This window comes from Pholcus phalangioides, unplaced genomic scaffold (assembly GCF_987345545.1).
Source record: "Pholcus phalangioides strain wild (caught in Gottingen) unplaced genomic scaffold, Ppha-v1.0 ptg000004l_1, whole genome shotgun sequence".
NCBI lineage: Eukaryota > Metazoa > Arthropoda > Arachnida > Araneae > Pholcidae > Pholcus > Pholcus phalangioides.
The window spans coordinates 36,769,790-36,792,660 of NW_028301597.1; the positions used below are offsets into that span (position 1 = coordinate 36,769,790).

Below are 22,871 nucleotides of genomic sequence, written 5' to 3' on the forward strand. Positions count from 1 at the left end.
ATTCATAAATTATCAAGCTTTACACAAAATTAAATGCAGTAGTGTTGTTCCAGTTTTCTGCTATTCTATCAAAAACAAAAATCTGAGGGCCCTCACACTTCTAACCTCAGAGCAATCTGCCGGCAAGTGGCAGCTTCTGTAAGCAGGGAAAAATTCAAGCATGCACATCAGGATCTCCTACATACATGCACCAAACCACACTTCCTTAGCTTCATTGGTTTATGCAGGAAAAATTCTGGTCAGATAACTTTTTGGAAAAACCTCTTAAAAAATTCAATCTTTCTCTTCCTATAGATTTGATTTTTTTTTCCCCCCAATGAATTTGATTTTGGAGGGAAAAATTGTTTAAAACATTTATGATGGAATTCTTACCCCGAGTTCCAGTACAAAATTTTTTTTCAAAAATTCCCTAAACAACTTTTCATCTTAAAATTTAATTTTCTGTCTAGCAAAGTTTTCTGTGCTGACTCATCTTCACTGCCTACAGGCATTTTCAACAGGGTTGTATTATCAGTTTTAACTAGGGGAAGTTTGAACCGGCCTGGTTGATATTAGTTTTGGCCAGTTTAAACAACTTCAAATGGTCAAAACCCAAACTTCTAAAAAATTAATATTTTCCCCATTAATTCTTAAAAAGTAGTTATGTGTCTACTTAACTATAGTAGTTATGTAGTTAGTTACTGCCCTTATAACTCAACTAAATTAATGTCTGAAGAAATAAACTATGAATATTTAAATGTATATTATTTTAATTATATTTGAGTAAAGATTTACTGTCAACATGAATAAGCTTGAATTCAAGTCATAAAAACTTACACTTTTTATCAATACAAATCAGGGTTGGCAAGTTTTTGGTCATTATATAACCAGAGTCAGATTATATACATGTTTTTTTACCATATTACCCAAATCCTTATATCCCAAACTGTCCACACAAAACCTTCACCCTCATTATCATACATAAAAATGGCATGAAGTAAAAATATTATTTATAAGCAGGTAAAAAACATTGTGAAATTTAAAAAGGGGAAAAAGTTAATGTAAAGAGTTACGTGATTAATATATCAATTCATTATATATTTTTTACTTTTTAACCACAGCCAAAAAGTTAAAAACATTAAAACATTAAGCACAAAAACCGAATGTCACTTTTATATAGGCAGATTTCAGATTTAAACTGCTTGTGGTTCTTTAATTATACAATACACAAATACAACGCCACAACAGGCAAAATGCCCAATGAGGTGGCTGAGAAAAAGATACCAATAATAAATATGGATATCATATTTGAAAAATACAGCAACCCAATTAAAAATGCAATTACAAACATATATACATGATGAAATATGCAATACCCATAAGAATACTTATGGTTGTCTTATTCTAAGTAAGGATAGCCTCTCGATTTACCCCAACATGTTTATCGTATTTCTTTTTAAACGTGTCAATTGTGTTACAATTTACTACCTCCGGGGGTAAGTTATTCCATTTATAAACAACCCTATTAGAGAAAAATTCCCTGCGACACCACAACCTTGCATTGTCCCATACTAATCGATATTGTTGTCCCCTTGTAAAAGCAGTCGATTGATGGTGTACTAATAATTCATGGCCCATCCTATCCACCCTGCTGAAATTTTTAAAAGTTTCGATCCTGTCTCTCCAACACCTGCGTTCATCCAATGTAAACATATTCAAAAAATGAAGTATCTTCATAAGTTGGTCTGGCGCAACTCCCTTAAGGATATATAATTTTTTAAACAATTATAATTCCCATTTCAACTTGCAGATAATGCCAAGTTCTGAAGGTCTTGCTTTTCAGAAAAAGCTGTTGTAGTTTAGAATACAAATGACATTTAAGCAGAAATCATTTTATGTTTGAAACAGTATTGAAATTTGCCTTTTATAAATAAACATTAGAAATCATGTAATCGTACTGTATATATCTAGGGTGAATGTATGACCTGTATTTCCTGGGACATTCCCATATTTTCATGCAATTTTGGCCATACTAACTTTTCATGAAAACGTCCTATTAGTTTCCATGTATTTTTAACAAAGCCTATTGAAATTTTTCTTCTTTACTGAAATTATATAAGTACAAAAATGATTTTCCCAATCCTATGAACTATATTATGATAATTATGACTAAATACTGTAATGTCAATGTTTTTTCCCCATAGTATTCATTTAAATCTACTGCTTCAATGCAATGGTACTTCTGCCTTTGGTGTTTTAAATAGTATGTTAGTAAGTAAAACATCAAGAAAAATATCTAATCGGTTTCCACCATGAGAGTTTGGACAGTCGAGTTCCTAGTTAACTGTTTCTTTTTAGAATAATAATATGCAAGGTTATTATTTATAACTAGCTATAATACCCGGCGCTGCCCAGGTTTTCATCAATTACTGGGAAATATTGAAAAAATGTTAAACCATTATAAAGGAATAAACTATTATATACATAATACTGGCAGCATTAAAGAAGTGACAAACCATTGTAAAGGCATATGCATGTCTGAAACATATTGTTAGGGAACCACTGTAATTAAAATAAACATTCCAAAAGTCATTGTTGAGGTCCACAAACCATTGTTGCCCAATGGTTCTTCACCCATTTTGGGTACTTGACCAGCTCTGACGAACTTTAAAGTAGCCTACCATTCAATCCTGGTCCTGTTTCGTATATATGCAAAATTTGATGACGATCGGTCTAAAATTGTAGATTTGTATAGAGAACATACAGCCAGAAAATCAATTATACATATAGATAGAGAGAAGGTGGACATGACTAGGACACTGAATAAAAGTGGTTTTAGCCATCTAGATATAGATCTAGATATAGATTTCAAGGTCAAACTCCAAGGTCATATATAGATTTCAAGGTCAAACATGGCCTTGAAACTGATTTAGCAATAATTTTAAATGTTTCTCCTTTTAATTATATTTTCTTAACCCTTACGTAATCCCTAGATATCACGCCAAACTTGATCTGCTTTAATTTTGTCACCCCGAAATATCTCTTTATACCTTTTTTGTAGTAATACTGTAGCCACAAAAAAACAGCATTTTTTGTATGAGAAACACATGGATCCCGTAGGCAATGCAAAGTTTTCGCTGCCAAAGGTGCAGCTACAGCCACGGCTGCTCGAATTTTTTAGATTCCTTTTTCTTTTGATATATATATCTTACTGTAGATTTGCTGATTTTGTAATGTTGGGACACAGCAGCAATTGACTTATTTTTGCCAAGCAGTCAATAAATTAATTTTTTCTTGTAAAGTTTTCATTTTTTTTTTGCCTTTTTCAAGCATTATCAGTAGCACCAGAAAACTGAGCCATCTTAAACACACACAACTCAAATTTTGCAAGCAAAACATGTGAATGATGATTGCCGAGTGTTGCCAACAAATTTTCAATGAAGGAAAAAACCGCAAACATGGGGGGGGGCGACTGTAAGGGCATCCTATCTGTGTATGACAAGCCATGAATAAAAATCGATCCCAGTGGCATATCAAATATAAAACGATTATGACACATAATTGAAAACATTTCTATGAACCCCACAGCTTTTATTATGAAGAAAGAAGAGGACATTAAGAAAGACTAAACATCATATAGTGAGCGAGTTAATGTTATGCAGGTAAAACTTACTCTATACTCTGAACTTCTGACTTCTTTATCGCCATGTGGATATTCAATGATCTCTGTTCCATCTAGGAGATACTTAGTCTTTGCCCCATTGGGTAAAATTGTCTCTTCAGCACCATTAGGAAAAACAATGTGGCACACTCCATTACTATAAATAATTTTTTTCATGCCATCGGGGAAGTATTGCTCTGTCTGCAAGCTGAAACGTAAGTGAAAAAAAAGTAAATTTCAATAGTTTTGGTTTTGAAACTATAACTTAATGTAAATGCAAAGGAAAAATTGTTTTAAATAGATGTTTTTTTAAATAAACACGGTAAACTTCACCTAATCTGCCAAATGAAAGAGGTGATGGATGAGCTCAAGTGGAACATTAAACACCATGGCAACCCTGTCTTATCTCTTACCGTTTTCGAATTATGGTGGACAGAAAGAAAATGCATCAAATTCTTAAAACCTTGATTTGTGAATTTTCTGAGATAACTACATGCAAACTAAGCACATATTTGAAAAGTGCAGAAAAAACCTTATAAAATAACACCATTTCAAGCAGAATATCTGGATTTAATGGCGAGTTACAAGTGCTGAAAAATTGGCAAAATATAAAATTGAATTGTCACTAATATATGAATTCGCCAATTCTGCAAAAACTTGTCCACACCACATGCAAGCTTTTGAAAGAGCCTACAATAAACCGTATCAGTGTTCTAGTTCAAAATAAATTTTTTGTTCACAATACATCACTGAAATCTGCACTCATCAAAGTAGACTACCCGCTCACAAGTAGCCTACTACCAAATAGTTTAGTAGTTAACTAAATTTTAAGTCATCAAGTACTTTAAAATGCATGCAGACGTCAAGAACTGTTTAGTTGTCAAGTAGATAAACTGGATTCTATTATTCTGTTTACGCATGCTCCAATGAGCACAGCCTCATATTTTCCAATGAGCATTGACTAATTTGATTACCTATACTCAGACAGTTTGTACTTGACAGCTTAAACTTGTAAACGGGCTTCAAGAATCACCACCAAGAATGGCAAAGGCAGTATCGCCAGTCTTAGGAATTCCTTCACCCTTTTGGATTTGTTTCTAGGGATAAACTCTGAGGAGAAGAATCAAGTTTTTTTGGTATGATGTGAAATTGCTATTTTGTCATAAACAGGTGTCAGCATTTATGTATTCGTATTAAACAAAGATTTTATACTATTATTTCCCCAATATGAATGCAACGTTAAACTATAATCCTTGTAAAGCAAAAATTGATATCAAGAGGGTTCGTTTTGACAAGGTTTGAATTTATACGGGTTCATCTGCAAATAATCTGCCAAATGGAAATGGGTGATAGATGAGCCCTAAGTGGAACATAAAACATCATAGCAACCCAGTCTAATTTCTAAAAATTTGAGTTATGGTGAGAAATTGATCATGGAAGAAAAATGCATTAAGTCTGAAAAAAACCCTTGCATTTGTGTTAAGTTTCTAAGAGACCTACGTGCAAACTAAGCACATATTTGGAAAGAACATAAAAAAATCTTATAAGGTGACAACCGTTTTTATCAGAATATCTGGATTTCATCCCAAGTTACAAGTGCTGAAAGACTGACAAAGTGCCAAATCAAATTGTCGCCAAAATCTATAATTGCCTATTCCACAAACACCCTTCTAGCTACAATCTGTCAAATTCATTAAAAACTTGTGTATTGGACGAAAGAGTCTATAATAAACCATATCTGTGTTTTGATTCAGGAAAAATTCAGCATTTTGTTTGCAATACATCACTGAAATCAGCAGTGATCAAAGTAGATATTCAATGAAAATTCTGAATTAGCAGACACAGATTTTGATGAAAATTTCATTTTGCAGAGAAAATCCTATAAGGTGACACCATTTCACTCAGAATATCCAGACTTAATGGCGAGTTACAAGCACTGAGAGTGGCAAAGAGCAAAATCAAATTGTCAAAATCTGCTAAAATGTAACTTCAACAACACTGATTTTAGAGATGTATTGCAAACAAAAGGTTGAATTTCACCTGAACTAGAACACGGATGATTTACTATAGGCTCATTTGAAAGCTGATGCAATGGAAAGTTTTTGGTAAATTTGCCCAATCGCAGCTAGAAGGGTGTTTGTGGAATTGGCGATTAAAAATTTTGGTGACAATTTGGTTTTGAACTTTGCCAATCTTTAAAAGCTTGTATCTTGCCATTAAAGACAGATACTCTGATAAAAATGGTGTCACCTTATAGGATTTTTTCTGCTCTTTCCAAATATGTGCTTAGTTTGCATAGGTCTTTCAGAAACTGCATAAATTGATGTTTTCTCAAAAAATGTTTTCACACATTTTTCATAATACATTTTCCACCATAACTCAAAAACAGAGATGGAACAGGGTTGCATTGATCCATCATGTCCCACTTGGGATCGACTGGGATCGAATCTCACATTTTTGTTTGCAGATTATTCACAGTTCACCCTGTACAGGCCTACTTGAAGTGCTCTGTTATCTATCTTTAAAATTGGAAAAGGAAGCAACAGATGCTTGCACTTTTGTGTTTTCCCAATTATTAATTTGCAACTTTATCTGCTGTTCTTATCATTTCTTTTTTGCCATGTTATTCTAGGAGAAACATTTGGTCTCCGACTAAACAATATATTTTTGCAAAAGGGAAACACAATATGTGTGTGTGTGTGTCACTCTCCACTGTTCACACAAAGTATGATGATGGACTGGAACCATGTGGAGATGAAATTTGAAAAGAAAATATGCGTGTTTTTGTGGCATTTCATCCTCATTTTCACTTGGTATCCAGTTCATCGTACTTTGTATGAACAGCAGAGTTTCTCCTCTGAGTGTTGCAATATGGGGGCTATTGTCCTTGAGAGCTATTCGGTAAGGTAAGTTAGGAGGCTGCTTATCTGTTGCCCCATTCAGAGCACATATACACTTTATGGCAGTGTTTCTCAGAGTGCATGCCATGGCTCCAAGGGGACATACTGGCTTTTGCTGGGGTATCGCGACAAGTATGGCGATACTGATATGTCTGCCTATTTATCCTTCAAAGTGGTTCTTTTACAAGTGAAAATATTGACGAAACTATTCTGGGGAGCTGCAGATGAACCATGATTTGAGCAAGCATATGGGTGACAAAAGTATAAGAAACACTGCTCTAAGAGGGAAAAATATCCATCATCTGCAACAAGAGACTCGAGTGATAAGGTGGTGAGATGCTCGTTTCCCGCAGTGAAGGTTGCCATGAGGTCCCAGGTTTGATCCGGGAGTAAGATAACAAGATATTTCCCTAATGAGTTTGAGGTGATGAACGATAGATGGTATGCCTTCATTTCCAACCCAAGTCATTAACGGCAGTAAACTGCAGTATATCGATATGGCTGTAGTTGGCATGTGGTGTAGTAGTCCTCTGTAGCATAATGGTATAGCACTCATCTGGACTGCAAGGGGAAGGTTTGATTCCCTGCAGAGGCATGTGAGTTTGCTTTCCGAAACTCATAATCATTCCTTATTCATATTCTGTCCATCGTATAACTTTGTAAGAACACATTTCTAGTTGTATACACTACTCACCCTGGAAATTCAACTTCTTTCACTCCATTTGGATATATAGTTTCTTTTCGACCACTTGCAGATTTATATACCTACAGAATAAAAGATAAGCATGACTTTCATATTTAATGTTTCATTTGGTTCAATAAACCCAGGTCCTTTGAACTGGCAGTGTTAAGCTATTTTGAGCTGTGAAAAAACAGTTTTTGGCTGTGGCTATTAAAAATAGACAATTAAAATTGTCCGCCCTCTGCTAGCCATGCCTGAAAAAACTGGTCTTGCATGGCTCAAAATCGTTTGACGCAGCCCTGGCCTAAAATATCTATGATGGAAATCTACTCACAACTCGCTTGTCAGGAAAAGTTTCTTTCGAATCACCGTTAGAAAACTCTGCCACCATATGCAAGCCATCAGCACTAGCATACTGCCGTGTTCCAGAAACGAAAAGCACCTCAACTTCTCCAGTGTCATATCTTCTTTCAATCTAAATGCAGTTGACATGGATAAACAATATAAATAATTTATACAAAAATTGCCACGTTTTTAAGACAAATAAATTCAACTGGTCGAATGGTCGACGCGTTTCGGCTCTTCAATGGAGAGCCGTCATCAGGACCTCGTGGTCAGAACTCACACGAATGAAGAGTGATGTTTACGTCTGGTCGTCCGAAGAGTTCGCCTTTGTATTTGCTGCGTCCGAGTGGTCTTTGGATGCGAATTGGGGAGCCATCTGTTGTAAAGTGTTGAAAGTTTTTTCATGACTGAGGTTAATAAAGCCTGTCCAAGCTGACGAAATAGGTGGTGTGTTTCTTCCATCATTAACGAGGAAATTCTGGCATGTTCTGATGAAGTATCCCTCGAGAAAATTCAATTCCGAATTGTGTGTTGCTTTTTTAAAAACAAATGCTTTGTCAAAATCAAAATGATGTGAATGTTGCCAACAGTGTTGGGCAATAGCCGAATTATCCGTCCGTCCCTTCTCAACATGCTTTCGGTGTTCGAGAACTCGAATATTTAGATTTCTTCTAGTTTGGCCAATATATCCATTTTCACAATTCTTGCATGGGATGAAGTAGATACCAGATTCTTTGGAGGGTGAGATAGGATCTTTCAGATGGGAAAAGGTGAGTATATTTGTTGGCTGGAATATTGTATGGAAGTCAAATTTCTTGAAGATAGAAGAGATCATGAAACTTGAAGAAACGAATGGAAGAACAACGGTATTAGAAAACTGTTTTGAGTCAGCTGGGAGCAGGTTCGTGGTGCATGTCTGGGTCATTTTTCTGAGGACCTTGTCGATGATAAAAGGTGAAAAACCCCGATTAGAAGCGATGTCACGGAGGATATTGAGTTCATTCTGGAGGGAGGCTGAATCACTGCAAAGTTTTAGTGCTCGATGAACAAAAGAAGAAAATGCCGAAAGTTTCTGATTGGGAGGATGAAAGGATTTTTCATGAGGTGGCATGGAGATAGCGAATGGCTTACGGTACACAGATGTATGAAATTCAGTGTCTGTCTTTTTAATGAGCACGTCGAGAAAAGGCAGTATATTATTTTTTTCCATTTCATAGGTGAATTCAATATGTGGGTCAATAGAATTCATAAAATTGAATAACTCAGTGACATTGACCTCAGTCTCATCAACTAAAGTGAATGTGTCATCAACATACCTGATCCAAAGTTTGAAGTGGTGGGTTTCCAAAAGTTTTGTTTCGAAAAAATCCATATATATGTCACAGAGGATAGGCGAGAGTGGGTTGCCCATGGCAAGACCTTCTGTTTGGCGGTAAAACTTTCCAAACACTGAAAAATAATTGTGCGATACACAAAGTTGGGTGAGTTGACATATTTCTTCGATTTCAATCGAGGAGAAGTGGAATTCTTGCAGACGTTGTTTCAGGAAAGAAATTGCACCGCTGATGGGAATGTTAGTAAACATGGATTTGATATCGAAGGAAATCATTGTAGCGTTATCTGGTTGAATGCTGCGGATGATGGAAACGAATTCTGAGGAATTCTTTACTGTGAAACGATGTTTTTTGCAGAGAGGGGACAAAAGTTCAAAGAGAAATTTAGCAAGTTGATGCGTAGGTGATCCAATGCAAGAAATTATAGGTCTTACTGAAAATGAAGGTTTGTGTATTTTTGGAAGAGCATAAAGTCTCCCGCAGTTTGCGGCGGATGGAAAGATGCGTTTCTTGGTCGAAGAATGTAGAATGGGAGTCTGATTGATTTTCTTTTGAACCAATTTTAGAAGGGTAGGAGCTGGATCCGTATTGAGACAAGTATATGGTCCATCGCTAATTAATTTTTCAACCGACTCTTGATACATGGATTTATCAAGTACAACAATTTGGCCACCTTTGTCAGCTTGAGTGATGAAAATATTGTTGTTTCTTTTAAGTTCTCGAATGGCAGAGATCTCAGATTTCTCAAATGGTGAAGAAATGGTTTTTCGATTGGCCGAAACTGAAGAGGAAACCAAGTGCCGAAGAGATTCTTTCTGATCAGGAGAAATTTTTTTTTTTTTCAATCAATCAGACTCCCATTCTACATTCTTCGACCAAGAAACGCATCTTTCCATCCGCCGCAAACTGCGGGAGACTTTATGCTCTTCCAAAAATACACAAACCTTCATTTTCAGTAAGACCTATAATTTCTTGCATTGGATCACCTACGCATCAACTTGCTAAATTTCTCGCTGAACTTTTGTCCCCTCTCTGCAAAAAACATCGTTTCACAGTAAAGAATTCCTCAGAATTCGTTTCCATCATCCGCAGCATTCAACCAGATAACGCTACAATGATTTCCTTCGATATCAAATCCATGTTTACTAACATTCCCATCAGCGGTGCAATTTCTTTCCTGAAACAACGTCTGCAAGAATTCCACTTCTCCTCGATTGAAATCGAAGAAATATGTCAACTCACCCAACTTTGTGTATCGCACAATTATTTTTCAGTGTTTGGAAAGTTTTACCGCCAAACAGAAGGTCTTGCCATGGGCAACCCACTCTCGCCTATCCTCTGTGACATATATATGGATTTTTTCGAAACAAAACTTTTGGAAACCCACCACTTCAAACTTTGGATCAGGTATGTTGATGACACATTCACTTTAGTTGATGAGACTGAGGTCAATGTCACTGAGTTATTCAATTTTATGAATTCTATTGACCCACATATTGAATTCACCTATGAAATGGAAAAAAATAATATACTGCCTTTTCTCGACGTGCTCATTAAAAAGACAGACACTGAATTTCATACATCTGTGTACCGTAAGCCATTCGCTATCTCCATGCCACCTCATGAAAAATCCTTTCATCCTCCCAATCAGAAACTTTCGGCATTTTCTTCTTTTGTTCATCGAGCACTAAAACTTTGCAGTGATTCAGCCTCCCTCCAGAATGAACTCAATATCCTTCGTGACATCGCTTCTAATCGGGGTTTTTCACCTTTTATCATCGACAAGGTCCTCAGAAAAATGACCCAGACATGCACCACGAACCTGCTCCCAGCTGACTCAAAACAGTTTTCTAATACCGTTGTTCTTCCATTCGTGTCTTCAAGTTTCATGATCTCTTCTATCTTCAAGAAATTTGACTTCCATACAATATTCCAGCCAACAAATATACTCACCTTTTCCCATCTGAAAGATCCTATCTCACCCTCCAAAGAATCTGGTATCTACTTCATCCCATGCAAGAATTGTGAAAATGGATATATTGGCCAAACTAGAAGAAATCTAAATATTCGAGTTCTCGAACACCGAAAGCATGTTGAGAAGGGACGGACGGATAATTCGGCTATTGCCCAACACTGTTGGCAACATTCACATCATTTTGATTTTGACAAAGCATTTGTTTTTAAAAAAGCAACACACAATTCGGAATTGAATTTTCTCGAGGGATACTTCATCAGAACATGCCAGAATTTCCTCGTTAATGATGGAAGAAACACACCACCTATTTCGTCAGCTTGGACAGGCTTTATTAACCTCAGTCGTGAAAAAACTTTCAACACTTTACAACAGATGGCTCCCCAATTCGCATCCAAAGACCACTCGGACGCAGCAAATACAAAGGCGAACTCTTCGGACGACCAGACGTAAACATCACTCTTCATTCGTGTGAGTTCTGACCACGAGGTCCTGATGACGGCTCTCCATTGAAGAGCCGAAACGCGTCGACCATTCGACCAGTTGAATTTATTTGTCTTAAAAACGTGGCAATTTTTGTATAAATTAAAACCAGGCAAAGTTACTCATTTTTTGTGATAATATAAATAACATTATTCATAATATTCACTTTATTAAATTACTATTGCCCCGGATATAATATTTTAGGTGAATACTACACATATGTAGGTCAATTCTAGATCTCTTTTAGGGGGAAAAACATTTTCAAACACTAATCCAGTTGCAGATTTTACATTATCTACAATTGAAACTCATGAAAATGACTCTGCTTGTAGATTCACTATGAGTTGCAGCTATAGAAGCATATGCATTTTTTATGGAGCTTTTTTTTTGTAATTAACTGAAATTCACTTATATAATTGAATTACCTATATTCGTCCCATGAATATGCTTATTGCCAAACAAAAATGATGTAAGGTTTAAAAAGTAAAAAACATAGGTCATTTAAAAAGTAAGGTTTTTCTCTATGAGATAGCAGTCCGATAAGTTTCAAATTATTACAACTCTAAGTATCAAATACAAATATAAAGGCCACAACAGGCAAATTGACAGCTTGACAGCAAGGTGGCTGATAAATAAATTCCCATAAAAAATGTGGATGTCAAATATAATTAAAATACAGTGATCCAATATAAGAGCATATATCACAAGGAAAAACTAATGATAATATATAATACACTGCCAATGAAAAAAATTATGGTGGTCCTATCTAAGCTATGTATACCTGTAGCTTCTCGATTTATCCCACCATTTTTATCATATTTCTTTTTAAATGCGTCAATTGTGTTAGAATTCATGACATTTGGAGGTAAACTACATTCAACTAAACTAACTCCATTCATTAACAACCCTATCAAAGAAAAACACAACCTGAGTTGTCCCTTACTAAATGATACTGGTCTCCCAGGGTCAAAGCAGTTGATTGTCTGTGTATTTATACAACTGAATAATGTTATAACGAACTCCAAGGTACTGGAGAAATCCCTTTGTTATAACAAAATTTTCATTATAAAGGAGAGATTGGTGCACAAAACCAGCCTTATCTAACCAAGCCAATGCCCAATCTCACAGATCCACCACTGCAATGGCTAAATTGCATGAATTAGGCTTTCCAGTAATTCCTCATCCCCTGAATACTAGATTTGGCACCCAGTGGCTTTTTTTATGTTCCTAGCTTGAACACCTGGCTTGGTAGAAAAATTATTTTATCAAATGAAGAGACCATCACAGCTATAAATGACTACTTTGAGGAGTTAGAGAAAACAATTTTCTGACAAGATAACAAAATTTGAAAATCATCTGAGAAAGTGTGTGGATCTTGAAGGAGGCAATGTTGAAAAATAAAATAGAATTTGTCAAAAAAAAAAAATACCCAAACACCATTTTTTTACCTTACTATCAGACAACCTTTGTTCATCTGTCTGTGTGTCCGAAAGGGGTCTCTAAATAATATTAAAAAAGTACTAAATATTTGTGTTTCATCATTGCGGTGAATCATGGTGATCGGGGGGGGGGGGGCAAAAGCATGGGACAGACTTGTCACCGGATTCCGGAATGGCGCACGCGCGATTTGAATACGTAATCTTGGTAGTGACAATTTTTTTTGCAGTTAGATGGGTTGGTTTTGTTACCTGATTGAGCCGAGATTATTATTGTTTTGTCTATGTATAAAAACCTATCTCAGAAGAGTTAATTCCCATTTGTCATGTAGTTCTAACATATTTACTGACGCATTGTGCCATCGCGTTTACCACTGTCTTTCGATATATGATTGATCTACATTTTTTTTAGCAACTAAACTAAATTTCATTGTTAATTTTACTTTTGGCTAGGAAAAGTATTCCGTAATGAGAAATCAAAGTAAACCAATACCCCCTTGGGCTCTTACTTGTTCTAGACATGCCTGGATACTTGCACGAGTTGGTCCAAGTTTTCAACCAAGATTCTTGAAATGATTGTCTTATTACTCGTCTAAAATATTGATGAAGCCATGGATGTTGAGGGACTGAAAATTCAAGCAATCTTGAGCTTGTGACGTTTTGACTGATCCTTTGGTCTTAGTATTCTGCTGATAACCCTCACACGTCGGCCTCTGACAGAGATGATCAGAGACCGACTGATTGACTGACATTGACCAGATTGAGCTTGCAAAATACTTCACTTGGATAGAACCAATAATCTTCATTACTCATAGTTATGAGGTCCTTCTGGACCTCCTTCCTACGAAGTATTGTGGATTCAGACTTTTTCGTGGACTGAAGTGTATTGGAACGCCTATCAGAAAACTATATCTTGATAGGACATAATCTCATCAAGGATAGGACTGGCTCCTTGGTGAGAAACATATTTCTTATTTAGTCACAAGATTTAAATTAAAATTTGAGACATATATTGCAAGGTGTAAAAAAAAAAATTTTCTTATGCCGAGCTATTGTTAAATTTGAAAAACTTACTGTAGGAAAAAAAATCTTTGACATGTGAAAATAAATAATCAGGCTAATTTAATTTTGGATATTTCAAACTTTTTTTCAATTCCCCTAGAGTTTTCTATCTAATTTAATGTTTAAATTTCTTGTTTGATTCAATTTTTTCTCTCAAATGATTTGTATAATTCTAAGTTGCAGGGAAAAACTGATGTGTGTAAATTTAATTTCGAAAAATTGTACAAGTAAGACTTTGCCTGTACCAATATGTTAAAAAAATCTCTCAAGACAAATAAAAGTTTGAAAATTCTGTTTTTCTCCTCTTTCTTTGATAAGTTAATGCTAATTTTAGCTTTGTTCAGCTGGAGTGCATAAAGAATGATATCACTTGATACCAATTATGATTTTCCACCTATAGGATCCAGGTGTAACATTTAAAATCTGAATCTTTGTGTCATCATTGAAAGTATCAGAAAATTTGGGAAATAGTTTTACAATGGATGATCATGAACTGTTTCCATAAATCTGGCTTTGAGCATGATCAAGAAATTCTGCAGCAACGCTGATTCCAGAACAGTGGAATAATGTAGCAGATGAGATAGATTATATACACGTGTATATATATTAGAATCATAAATTATTAAAATTTAGGAAACAGTTTCGTAGCTGATACAATTTTAATAATTGATAATTATTATCCTTTATGAATGGTGATGATTGAGTTACAATTTGTAGTCATATTATGGATCCAGGATAGATTAACTGGATGATTCAAACCTTTTCCCAGTGACTTTAAACTGGGAACTAACTTAGTTCAATTGCATAACCATTTACCTCAATTTAATGAATAAAAACTTAAACTGATTGATTAAATCTGGGTTCAACCGTATTTTCAACATCCTGAGAAGCTTTCATACCAGCACAAATACAAATGACGCAGAATTTGGAATAAGACTATTTTTTGTGGAGTATCACATAATTAAAAAAAAAGACAATGTAAATGTGATAACTAAGGATTCACAAAGAAATTACCTTGTCTTTGTGCTGAATTTCTTTGTATCCAACACTGCTGTCATCAACAGTGTAGTTCTGGATCTCTGGCTCCAAATTGAAACGAACTCTGTTTTTTTTAGCAGGTTCATCTTTCTTGGGAATATCTTTCTCAGGAATAAGTTGCATATCATTCGATGTATCTTTTCTAAAACAAAGAAAAGAAAAAGAACAAGAAACTTCACCATAAAATATAAATTTTATCGTTAAGAACATATCATTTATCTTGGCAGAAGGAAGGACATTTCATTGAATGAAAAGATCTAGATAAGTTGCTGTTCATTCCAAAAGCATATAGAAGTAGTAGAGACTGATGGCCACATTGCACAATCCACAGCTGGCTTTAGGAAGTATGAAATAGGCGCGGCCACATCTGGCCTCATTCTTGGAGCAATATAAATTAAAAATTACCATATTCCCTGAATAAAACACCAGTGTGGAGAAAAAACAATGTATTTGTGAACATGACAAGCACCATATCGCTGTGAAAGGTGCACCTTTTCAAGAATAAAATTTAGCTTTCATGTAATTACCAAGTATAAGTAAAAACAAATCATCCCAGCTCACTCTAGAAACATGAATGTGTAAATTTTCACCCTTTTTTTAATCAGCTGGTCAGACCCTTACTGTATACAAAAGCTATCTAGGTTTTGCCAGAAACATGAATATCTATCTCTATTGAAACATGTTGCAAAACACATTTTAGGAAAACAACTTTGACAGAGTAGCATGGGTAAAGTAAACATTCAAATGCCATTTTCCTCGTTCTTTTCTTCCCCAAGAATAATTTCCCATCAATGCTGAGGGGACTAAATATTTTTTTAGGAAAATGATTTTTAACCAGTCATCTGGCCAATTAATTTCTCCGCATGCTACCCCTGGTGCCCCTTTTCACGAAGAAGCGTACACCTTTTCTTTTTTTGGAAGTATAAAGCTATTAAATATATATTTTGATTGAATTTTAAAAAAAAATTAAAACTTTAAAACTGATGTTCTTTGATGTATATTTAAAATCGTAAAAGTAATAATAAAAGTGAATTTTCTAAATTGAAATGTTGAATTCTTAATTAAATGCAATGACAGCATGGATTGTTCAAGTTCAAAATGAATGCAGGAAAATATTTCTCAGTAATTCATGTTAAAAATTATGTATTGCAATTTGTAAAATGATATGTAATCTTATATTTTTTCTTTTTCCCAAAAGACAGAATATATATAGAAAACAACGATTGAGGATGCAGCCTTGCAAAGCATAGAGAAGTTAATAGTAATAACAACACCTGACCTTCAAATATAATTGTACAACCCCATCTAGTGGCGAGATGATAAAGTAGAAGGATGCCTGTACAAGTGGCAGCAGCTGTATGACAAATTAGTCTATCATATCTATGTGATAAAGACAGGAAAATCTGCATTAAGGCATATGCAATCATGGGCACCACCGTTATGTATCGCTACAACGGCTGTCATAGCCAGATGACTGGTTAAATGATTTAACCCAATTTCAATTAATTGAAAAAATAAAAAGCAGCAGCAAAGCATTGATCCTTAAATTCAAGAAGCCAGCATGTTTCTCCTGAAACCCTAAGCATGCATATGCATTTTTATATTTATGTTGGATAAATCAGAACTTTTCTTCTATCAGAATTGCAGAAACTCACTTTTCTTCTGAAGCAGGTTTTTCAACATCCCCTAGTTCTTCATCAGATACACAAACAATATCTTCACATATTTCTTTGATCTTTTCATCATTATCCAATTCATGTGCATCCTCATTTTCAAAGTACGATGAAAACTGCTTCTTATAGACTTCCCGAGTATGCTTGCATAGACAATCTTCACTCGTGCACGCCTGAGTACAGAAAAGAAAAAAATTGGAAAAATACATGAAAATCACATCAGTGTGATAAGCTAAATTACATTTAATATACAGAAAAAGTTTGATGATCAAACTCTATGTCCTAATGTATCTGAATTTTATTTTTACAAATTTTGCCACGTGGAAAATCATTTTTTGAATAAGGATTATGGAACCCAGCTTCATGAAAGTCTAGTCTTGGGACCACTTCATGAACATTAATCTTGCAAAAAAAACACCAAAAAAAACCACACACAGTTTATATTTATACAGTGAAACCTGTGTGAAAAAGGACATGAATATGAACAAAATAATTTTTTTCATTTCAGGGCAAATTTCCTGGAAAGCACAGGGGCTGGGTTTAAGTCCCAATGGAGATCAAGTGACTTTCCTTTCAGAGTTTACCTTGGCATAAAATCCAAAAAATATGTTTCCTTGATACATTGGGCTGAGAAAAAGCTGTCATTCTCTATATCATATGAAACTTTTGCATTGGACCATGAAAAATATTTCATTTCCGAAACTTATAATTTCACCTTAAAACTTATCTAACTACAACCTCTATAACCATACATTTCACAGAATACTTACTTCGAGAGCAGAAAACAGGTCATTACGTTGATCTTCTAATCTTTTGTTCTCAAACCTAAGAATATCCCTTTCTTTCAAAGCTGCATCAAGCAATTTTCTCAAGCGTTTACTCTCAGAAATAGATCTAGAGGTAAGTTTTTTAAGCTCATCTTGAAGATTGGCAATCTAGTGAAGAAGGAAAAACTGATCAGTGGTAGAAAACAAACTATTCCGAAACTAAACAAGGCAATTAAAAAAAAAAAACTATAATAATAATTCTTTTCTTAATAAATCTTCACAAATATATTGACACAACACATGCCATCTTAACCCTTAAAGTGCTCCAATCATCTCATCCACAGATGATAAGTATAGTAGTCTGCTCAATCACCCTGTGATGATTTGAATTATTTTTTTTAAGATGAAATTCTTATATAAAATGAGACATAGATGACGCACATACATGTTCTACTTTTTATATATTTTTTAAATTATTTCTTTATTCTCTGACAGGTTTAGTTGTACTGTATGGAGTGAGTGCGCATGAGCTAGTGCAATGATAGAGTATGTCACCATTCATTAATGTACCGATGATAGTGGGTTCAAACCCAGATTTTCTGCTTGCATCAACCCTGTCCCCTACTTTTTTATTGTACTTAATTTGCAATGTTTGAGTTTGATTGCCATCATTTGCATCTTTCACAAAAGAAAACTGAAAAAAGGGAATTTTTTTGTCCCAGAGAGAAAAACATTTCTTCCACTATTCCCACAGCCAAAGGGTTAAACGATTAATTTTTAATCTTTGAATATGAATAAAGTTTAGTAATCTTATGTATAGGAGGATGAAAACTCAGGTGAGTTTTAGCTTGAATAACTTGTGAACAGTTGGTTACAGAAACGAGCCCATTTTAGTGAAAGTGGGTTCCTCTAAAAAAAAGGTATCTTGAAAAAAATTATGCCCCTCCCCCCATAATTCACTGGTATCTCTATGAATTTTCTTCCAGCATACTCCAGGTCTTTCATCACCTGCTTATATTTCTTTGTTGAGATTGAGCGGTGGGCCATGTTCTGTGTAGAAGGAGGAGGTATCTGTGAATCAAATAAATAATTAATTTCTAAAAACATGTTCTATCCACAAGTTCATTTACTTTCATTGTCTACTAGTAGGAAAAGCTTGCAAAAAAGCTCATTAACACTGAGAATTTAACGTATGGAATTCTGCACATGTAATAAATCTAAAACAAATATACAGTTGATCCCGCTTATAACGTTTCATTTACAACATTTTTTATGACAGTTTTTTGAAAACCGTTATAAGCAGGATTCACTTTAATTAACAGTTGGAGGCACATATTTTTATATTTACTAATAAATCAATCTATAAATTCCCTTTTGATTGATTTTACATTTCGTTAAAAAAATCTTAGCACTTTCAATATCTCTTAATCAAATTTAAAGCAAATTAGTTCTCTTTCTCAGACACTTAAGAACTACATACTTTCACAAACAGGCAGGCACACATTTTGGCACACCCATGTAATGTAGAAGCAGCAGTTATAAAGGGTGAATGTGGTTTCCCCCTCTAGTCCAGAGCCTCGGACACTAGACCCCCCCCTCCCCTCAGTTGCGGCCCTGCATCTATCCTCAAAATTGGTAATGTGTGCATTTGAAGTTTAATGTATACATATTTGTGTTCTATGTCTGTGTGATCACTGTGGCAACAAAAAATGTTTTCAAAGGAATAGCCCACTCAAAATTTGAAAACTTAAGAAAATCACATTTTTAGCCAATTACCACTGCGCTTTCTAAACCTGGATTTTCACCAAAAGCAAAATTGGGGGGTGGGTGGGTTATAAGGGGGCCTCTTCCCTCCCTTTCTGAAGATAAAAAATTAAAAATATTTTTGCAGACAATTAAAATAATTTCTTTTATACTATCTGTTAATTTAAAATTGTTTTTGAGTGTTAGTGACCCAAACTTTCTGTGAAGAATTAGATCCTTGAGCCCCTCCAAAAGCCGATTCTGCATACAAACACGTGATTTTCACGATGCGAAATGGTGACTACCACATAGCAGCTAGATAACAAAACTGCAGATATTCAAGGTAGAATTTTTACAGATTCGTTTTTTTGCACGATCTCTGGAAAGTTTAACAATTTGAACGGGCGTTCCAATCCTTTATGATGAAAAAAATTCACATTCGCAATATTGTAAAAAAAAAGATGAATTTATGCTGTATAGACACTGTCTTTGAATGCCGTCAAACCAGATACAACCCAGGCTCTGTCCCTCTCAGGATATAAGCCTTTTACCCGTGTGGGTGTCTTTGAATGCCGGCAGATAGATGCAAAAGTACCATAATTTAAGGTATGTGACCGGAAAGGGAAAAATCCGCAGGGGAATAAAAACAAAATTTGACAATTCACAGCCCTCATTCAGGGAAGCAACTAGATATCCCACATCTTATTCTTCAACAACTTGCGTGTATATTAATACAGTACAGTGTACAAAGTAGTAAAACCACTTTTTCAAGGTCGAATGATCATGATAGACAGTGAAAAAAGGGAAAAAAAGTTGGGGAGGTTTTTCTCTCTACTTTTGCCTTTTTAGAACTAGAAAAGAACGTGTCCCGGAGGACACATGAACAAAATTTTTATGTGTCCTTTTCAAAAATTCTGGATATTTGACGAGTTATAGCTCATCAATGGCATATCTGTATATATATATATTAAGAGACAAACTTGAGAAAAAAAACAAAAATTCAAAAGTTCTTCAATGTTGCAGTTAATAGAAACGTTTCTAAATCTTGAGCTGCCGCCTAAACTTTCAATGAGCAATATTTAATGGAATATTGCACATGGAAACATTGTTTTTTTTTGGCTGTAGCATAGTGGTGAACTTATTTTCACCAATGAGATAACAAATCATTATTTTTGATGAAATGATTTTTAATTTTAAATAATATCTGTACATTCTACATTTTAGTTAAATACTTTAGTGCCGACAACGTTGGTCACACATCCATTCTCTATCTTGGTTTGTCTCTCTCCTTATCTCTGGTTAGAGATGACGGCGTACTACCTCTATAAGAGCAGGTATTTACAACTGGCAGATGTTTCGACTGCACCTGCGGGACAGTCCACACAAGTCCAAGGGGTAGGATTCAATGGATGTCACAGGGCATATAAAAGACGGTAACAACTAATTAGAGGACCACATGAAAAATTAAATTTCGTACATCAGTATATACACTGCCTCTAGTAAAGTAAAAAAAAAATACCCATCTAAAATGGGCATATTATTTCAATGCTTTTCCTCAAACTGCTGGTTATAGAAAAATACTTTTACAAATCAAAAGTATTTTTCTATAACCAGCGGTTCACAGGTTATTTGAACTGAAACAATTTTTCATTCTGATATATGAAGAGGAATTGTTATTTTGAAAACATAATTGACATTTCTAAAGAATGTGAATGGTTCATACAGATTCATGCAATAACATAATTGCTTTTTGCTTTTTATAAAATATACCTGCTGCCTCAGTAGAGCAGATTCTGCCCTCTCCTTACGTCCTGGAAAATCTCCTCTTAATTTCTGATACCTCTTGAATGTGTCTTTTTCTCTCCTAAAATATAATAAATGACAAAAATCCTTAACTAATGTCATAAATTAAATTACTAATCACCCGTCCTGTACAGAAAATGACTGTGATGAGACAAAAATGATCAAATAAAAAGTAAAATATTCATTTCAATTTGATGCTAATATATCATATGCAAATTTTTAATGTCTCTATCAAACTCACTATTAAACATATAGATATGAATAACAATAAATTCAATAACATGTTACAGTATTTCTGTTAAAATGGTGAATGCATGATTTCTGTTGAAGAAAGATAAAAGGATTTTTTTACAGAAAATAAATGAATAAAATATAATGCAATGGGAAAAAAATCGCAATTATGGAGGTCGAGTGGTCATAGTGACAGGCTCGCATCGCGAGGACCCAGGTTCTACTTCACTGTCACCATAGTGGTTACCAACTTTGAGGCACGAATGTGAGCCGATCTCCCCATTAAAAAGTATTGCCACAGAGAGCAACAAGCCTATAATACAATTATTCAATCATTACACTTCACTCATAGTTAGAAAAATTGATGGCAGATGGAAGCACTACACACAAAAAGCATTACACAGAAACAAGCTTCACGTCAGGTTCACTGCACTTACACACACATTCCAACATGTATCAATTTGTTAGAAGTTCCGCAGAGGAATATGGATGAGGTGCATGTGTGGTTCAGTAGTAGTGGGAAAAATCAACAGTATGAAAAGGATAACTGTTGTTTTTGATTGAAGGAAAAACATAGAGCAACAGAGCATATCACTTTCAGCTATCATAATTTCATGCATTAGCTTTTAAAGTGTAGTTTTACATTTGTGCAAACAGTCATTTAAACATTCATTACTGACACCAGTTTGAAGATGAAAATTCAGAATCACCGCTGAACATAAGGTAAGGTCATATTCTTTCTATTTTATATTTTGAATTCGCAGGTTAATTTACAATTAATGGCAAGAAGTCTTTGTTTGTTGCAGAGCATCTGTGGCTGTGATTTGGCAAATTTATTAAAATGTTTTTCCCCCCTTGAAGTTTGCAATCCAATTTTTTTTTACTATAGTTTGAATGACAAAGAAGGTAGTTATATATTTGGAAAGTAATATTCTCTCAATACATTTATTTTATGTGAAATTTTTGAGGCTTTGCATATCTTCAATAAGGCCTTGTACAAGTATAACAATTCAAAATACATTTTTAAAAATTATTTTTCTGGCTGTCAAAATATGCTTTATTAACTATAAAAAAAATTATCAGCTGCAGAAAAAAAAAAAAGCATTCAAGGATCAACACCGTAGATATAGATTTCACTATTTTGAGGAAAAAAATGTCATTGTATAATCCGTAGAGCCAGGGTTGACAGATTTTCGAAGCATGATAGTTTTTTATGGTTTAAACCAGTGTTTCCCAAAGTGGGCAATATCGCCCCCGGTGGGCGATGGAATGGTCCAGGGGGGCGATAGAAGCTAAGGATTTAACATAGGATCCTATGGGTTTACTTGGGTCTGGGGGCGATGAGAGGAAAAAATTCTGGAGAAAGGGGCGATGGAATGAAAAGTTCGGGAAACTATGGTTTAAACTGTCACATTGAAAACCCTCTATCAAAAACCTGTTAAAAATCTCAAATATTGTTTTTCAATATGAAAATTCCCATTGGAAATACACACACATTAATTGCATGCAATGTTTAAAGTGATCATGTTATACAAACAATAAATACTTAATATGGTTGTAAAATAATTTTATTCTCTACAGAATTATTTTGAACAATATATGTTTTTTTTTTTTAAATTATAAAATATACAATTTGAATAAAGCATAACATAAAAGCTGAAGGAAAAACTATGGAATGATTTGATTTCTGCAATTCCAGTTGATTCTTCACATGCCAAAATTTATTCAACTGCTTATATATATATATATATATATATATAAA

General features: G+C 34.6%; 1 protein-coding gene across 1 annotated transcript in view; it reads right to left on the reverse strand.

The window, feature by feature from the left end:
* The window catches only part of LOC149087374 (uncharacterized), a 51,871-nt gene that overhangs the window by 4,032 nt on the left and 24,968 nt on the right, over window positions 1-22,871 (reverse strand). The window contains exons 15-21 of the mRNA XM_089231447.1: window positions 20,846-20,939; window positions 17,336-17,500; window positions 16,548-16,738; window positions 14,869-15,034; window positions 7,557-7,697; window positions 7,235-7,305; window positions 3,653-3,848 (exon numbers count right to left, since the gene is read on the reverse strand). Of these exons, the coding sequence (XP_089087573.1) occupies window positions 3,653-3,848; window positions 7,235-7,305; window positions 7,557-7,697; window positions 14,869-15,034; window positions 16,548-16,738; window positions 17,336-17,500; window positions 20,846-20,939 (1,024 nt within the window). The remainder of the gene's footprint in view (window positions 1-3,652; window positions 3,849-7,234; window positions 7,306-7,556; window positions 7,698-14,868; window positions 15,035-16,547; window positions 16,739-17,335; window positions 17,501-20,845; window positions 20,940-22,871) is intronic.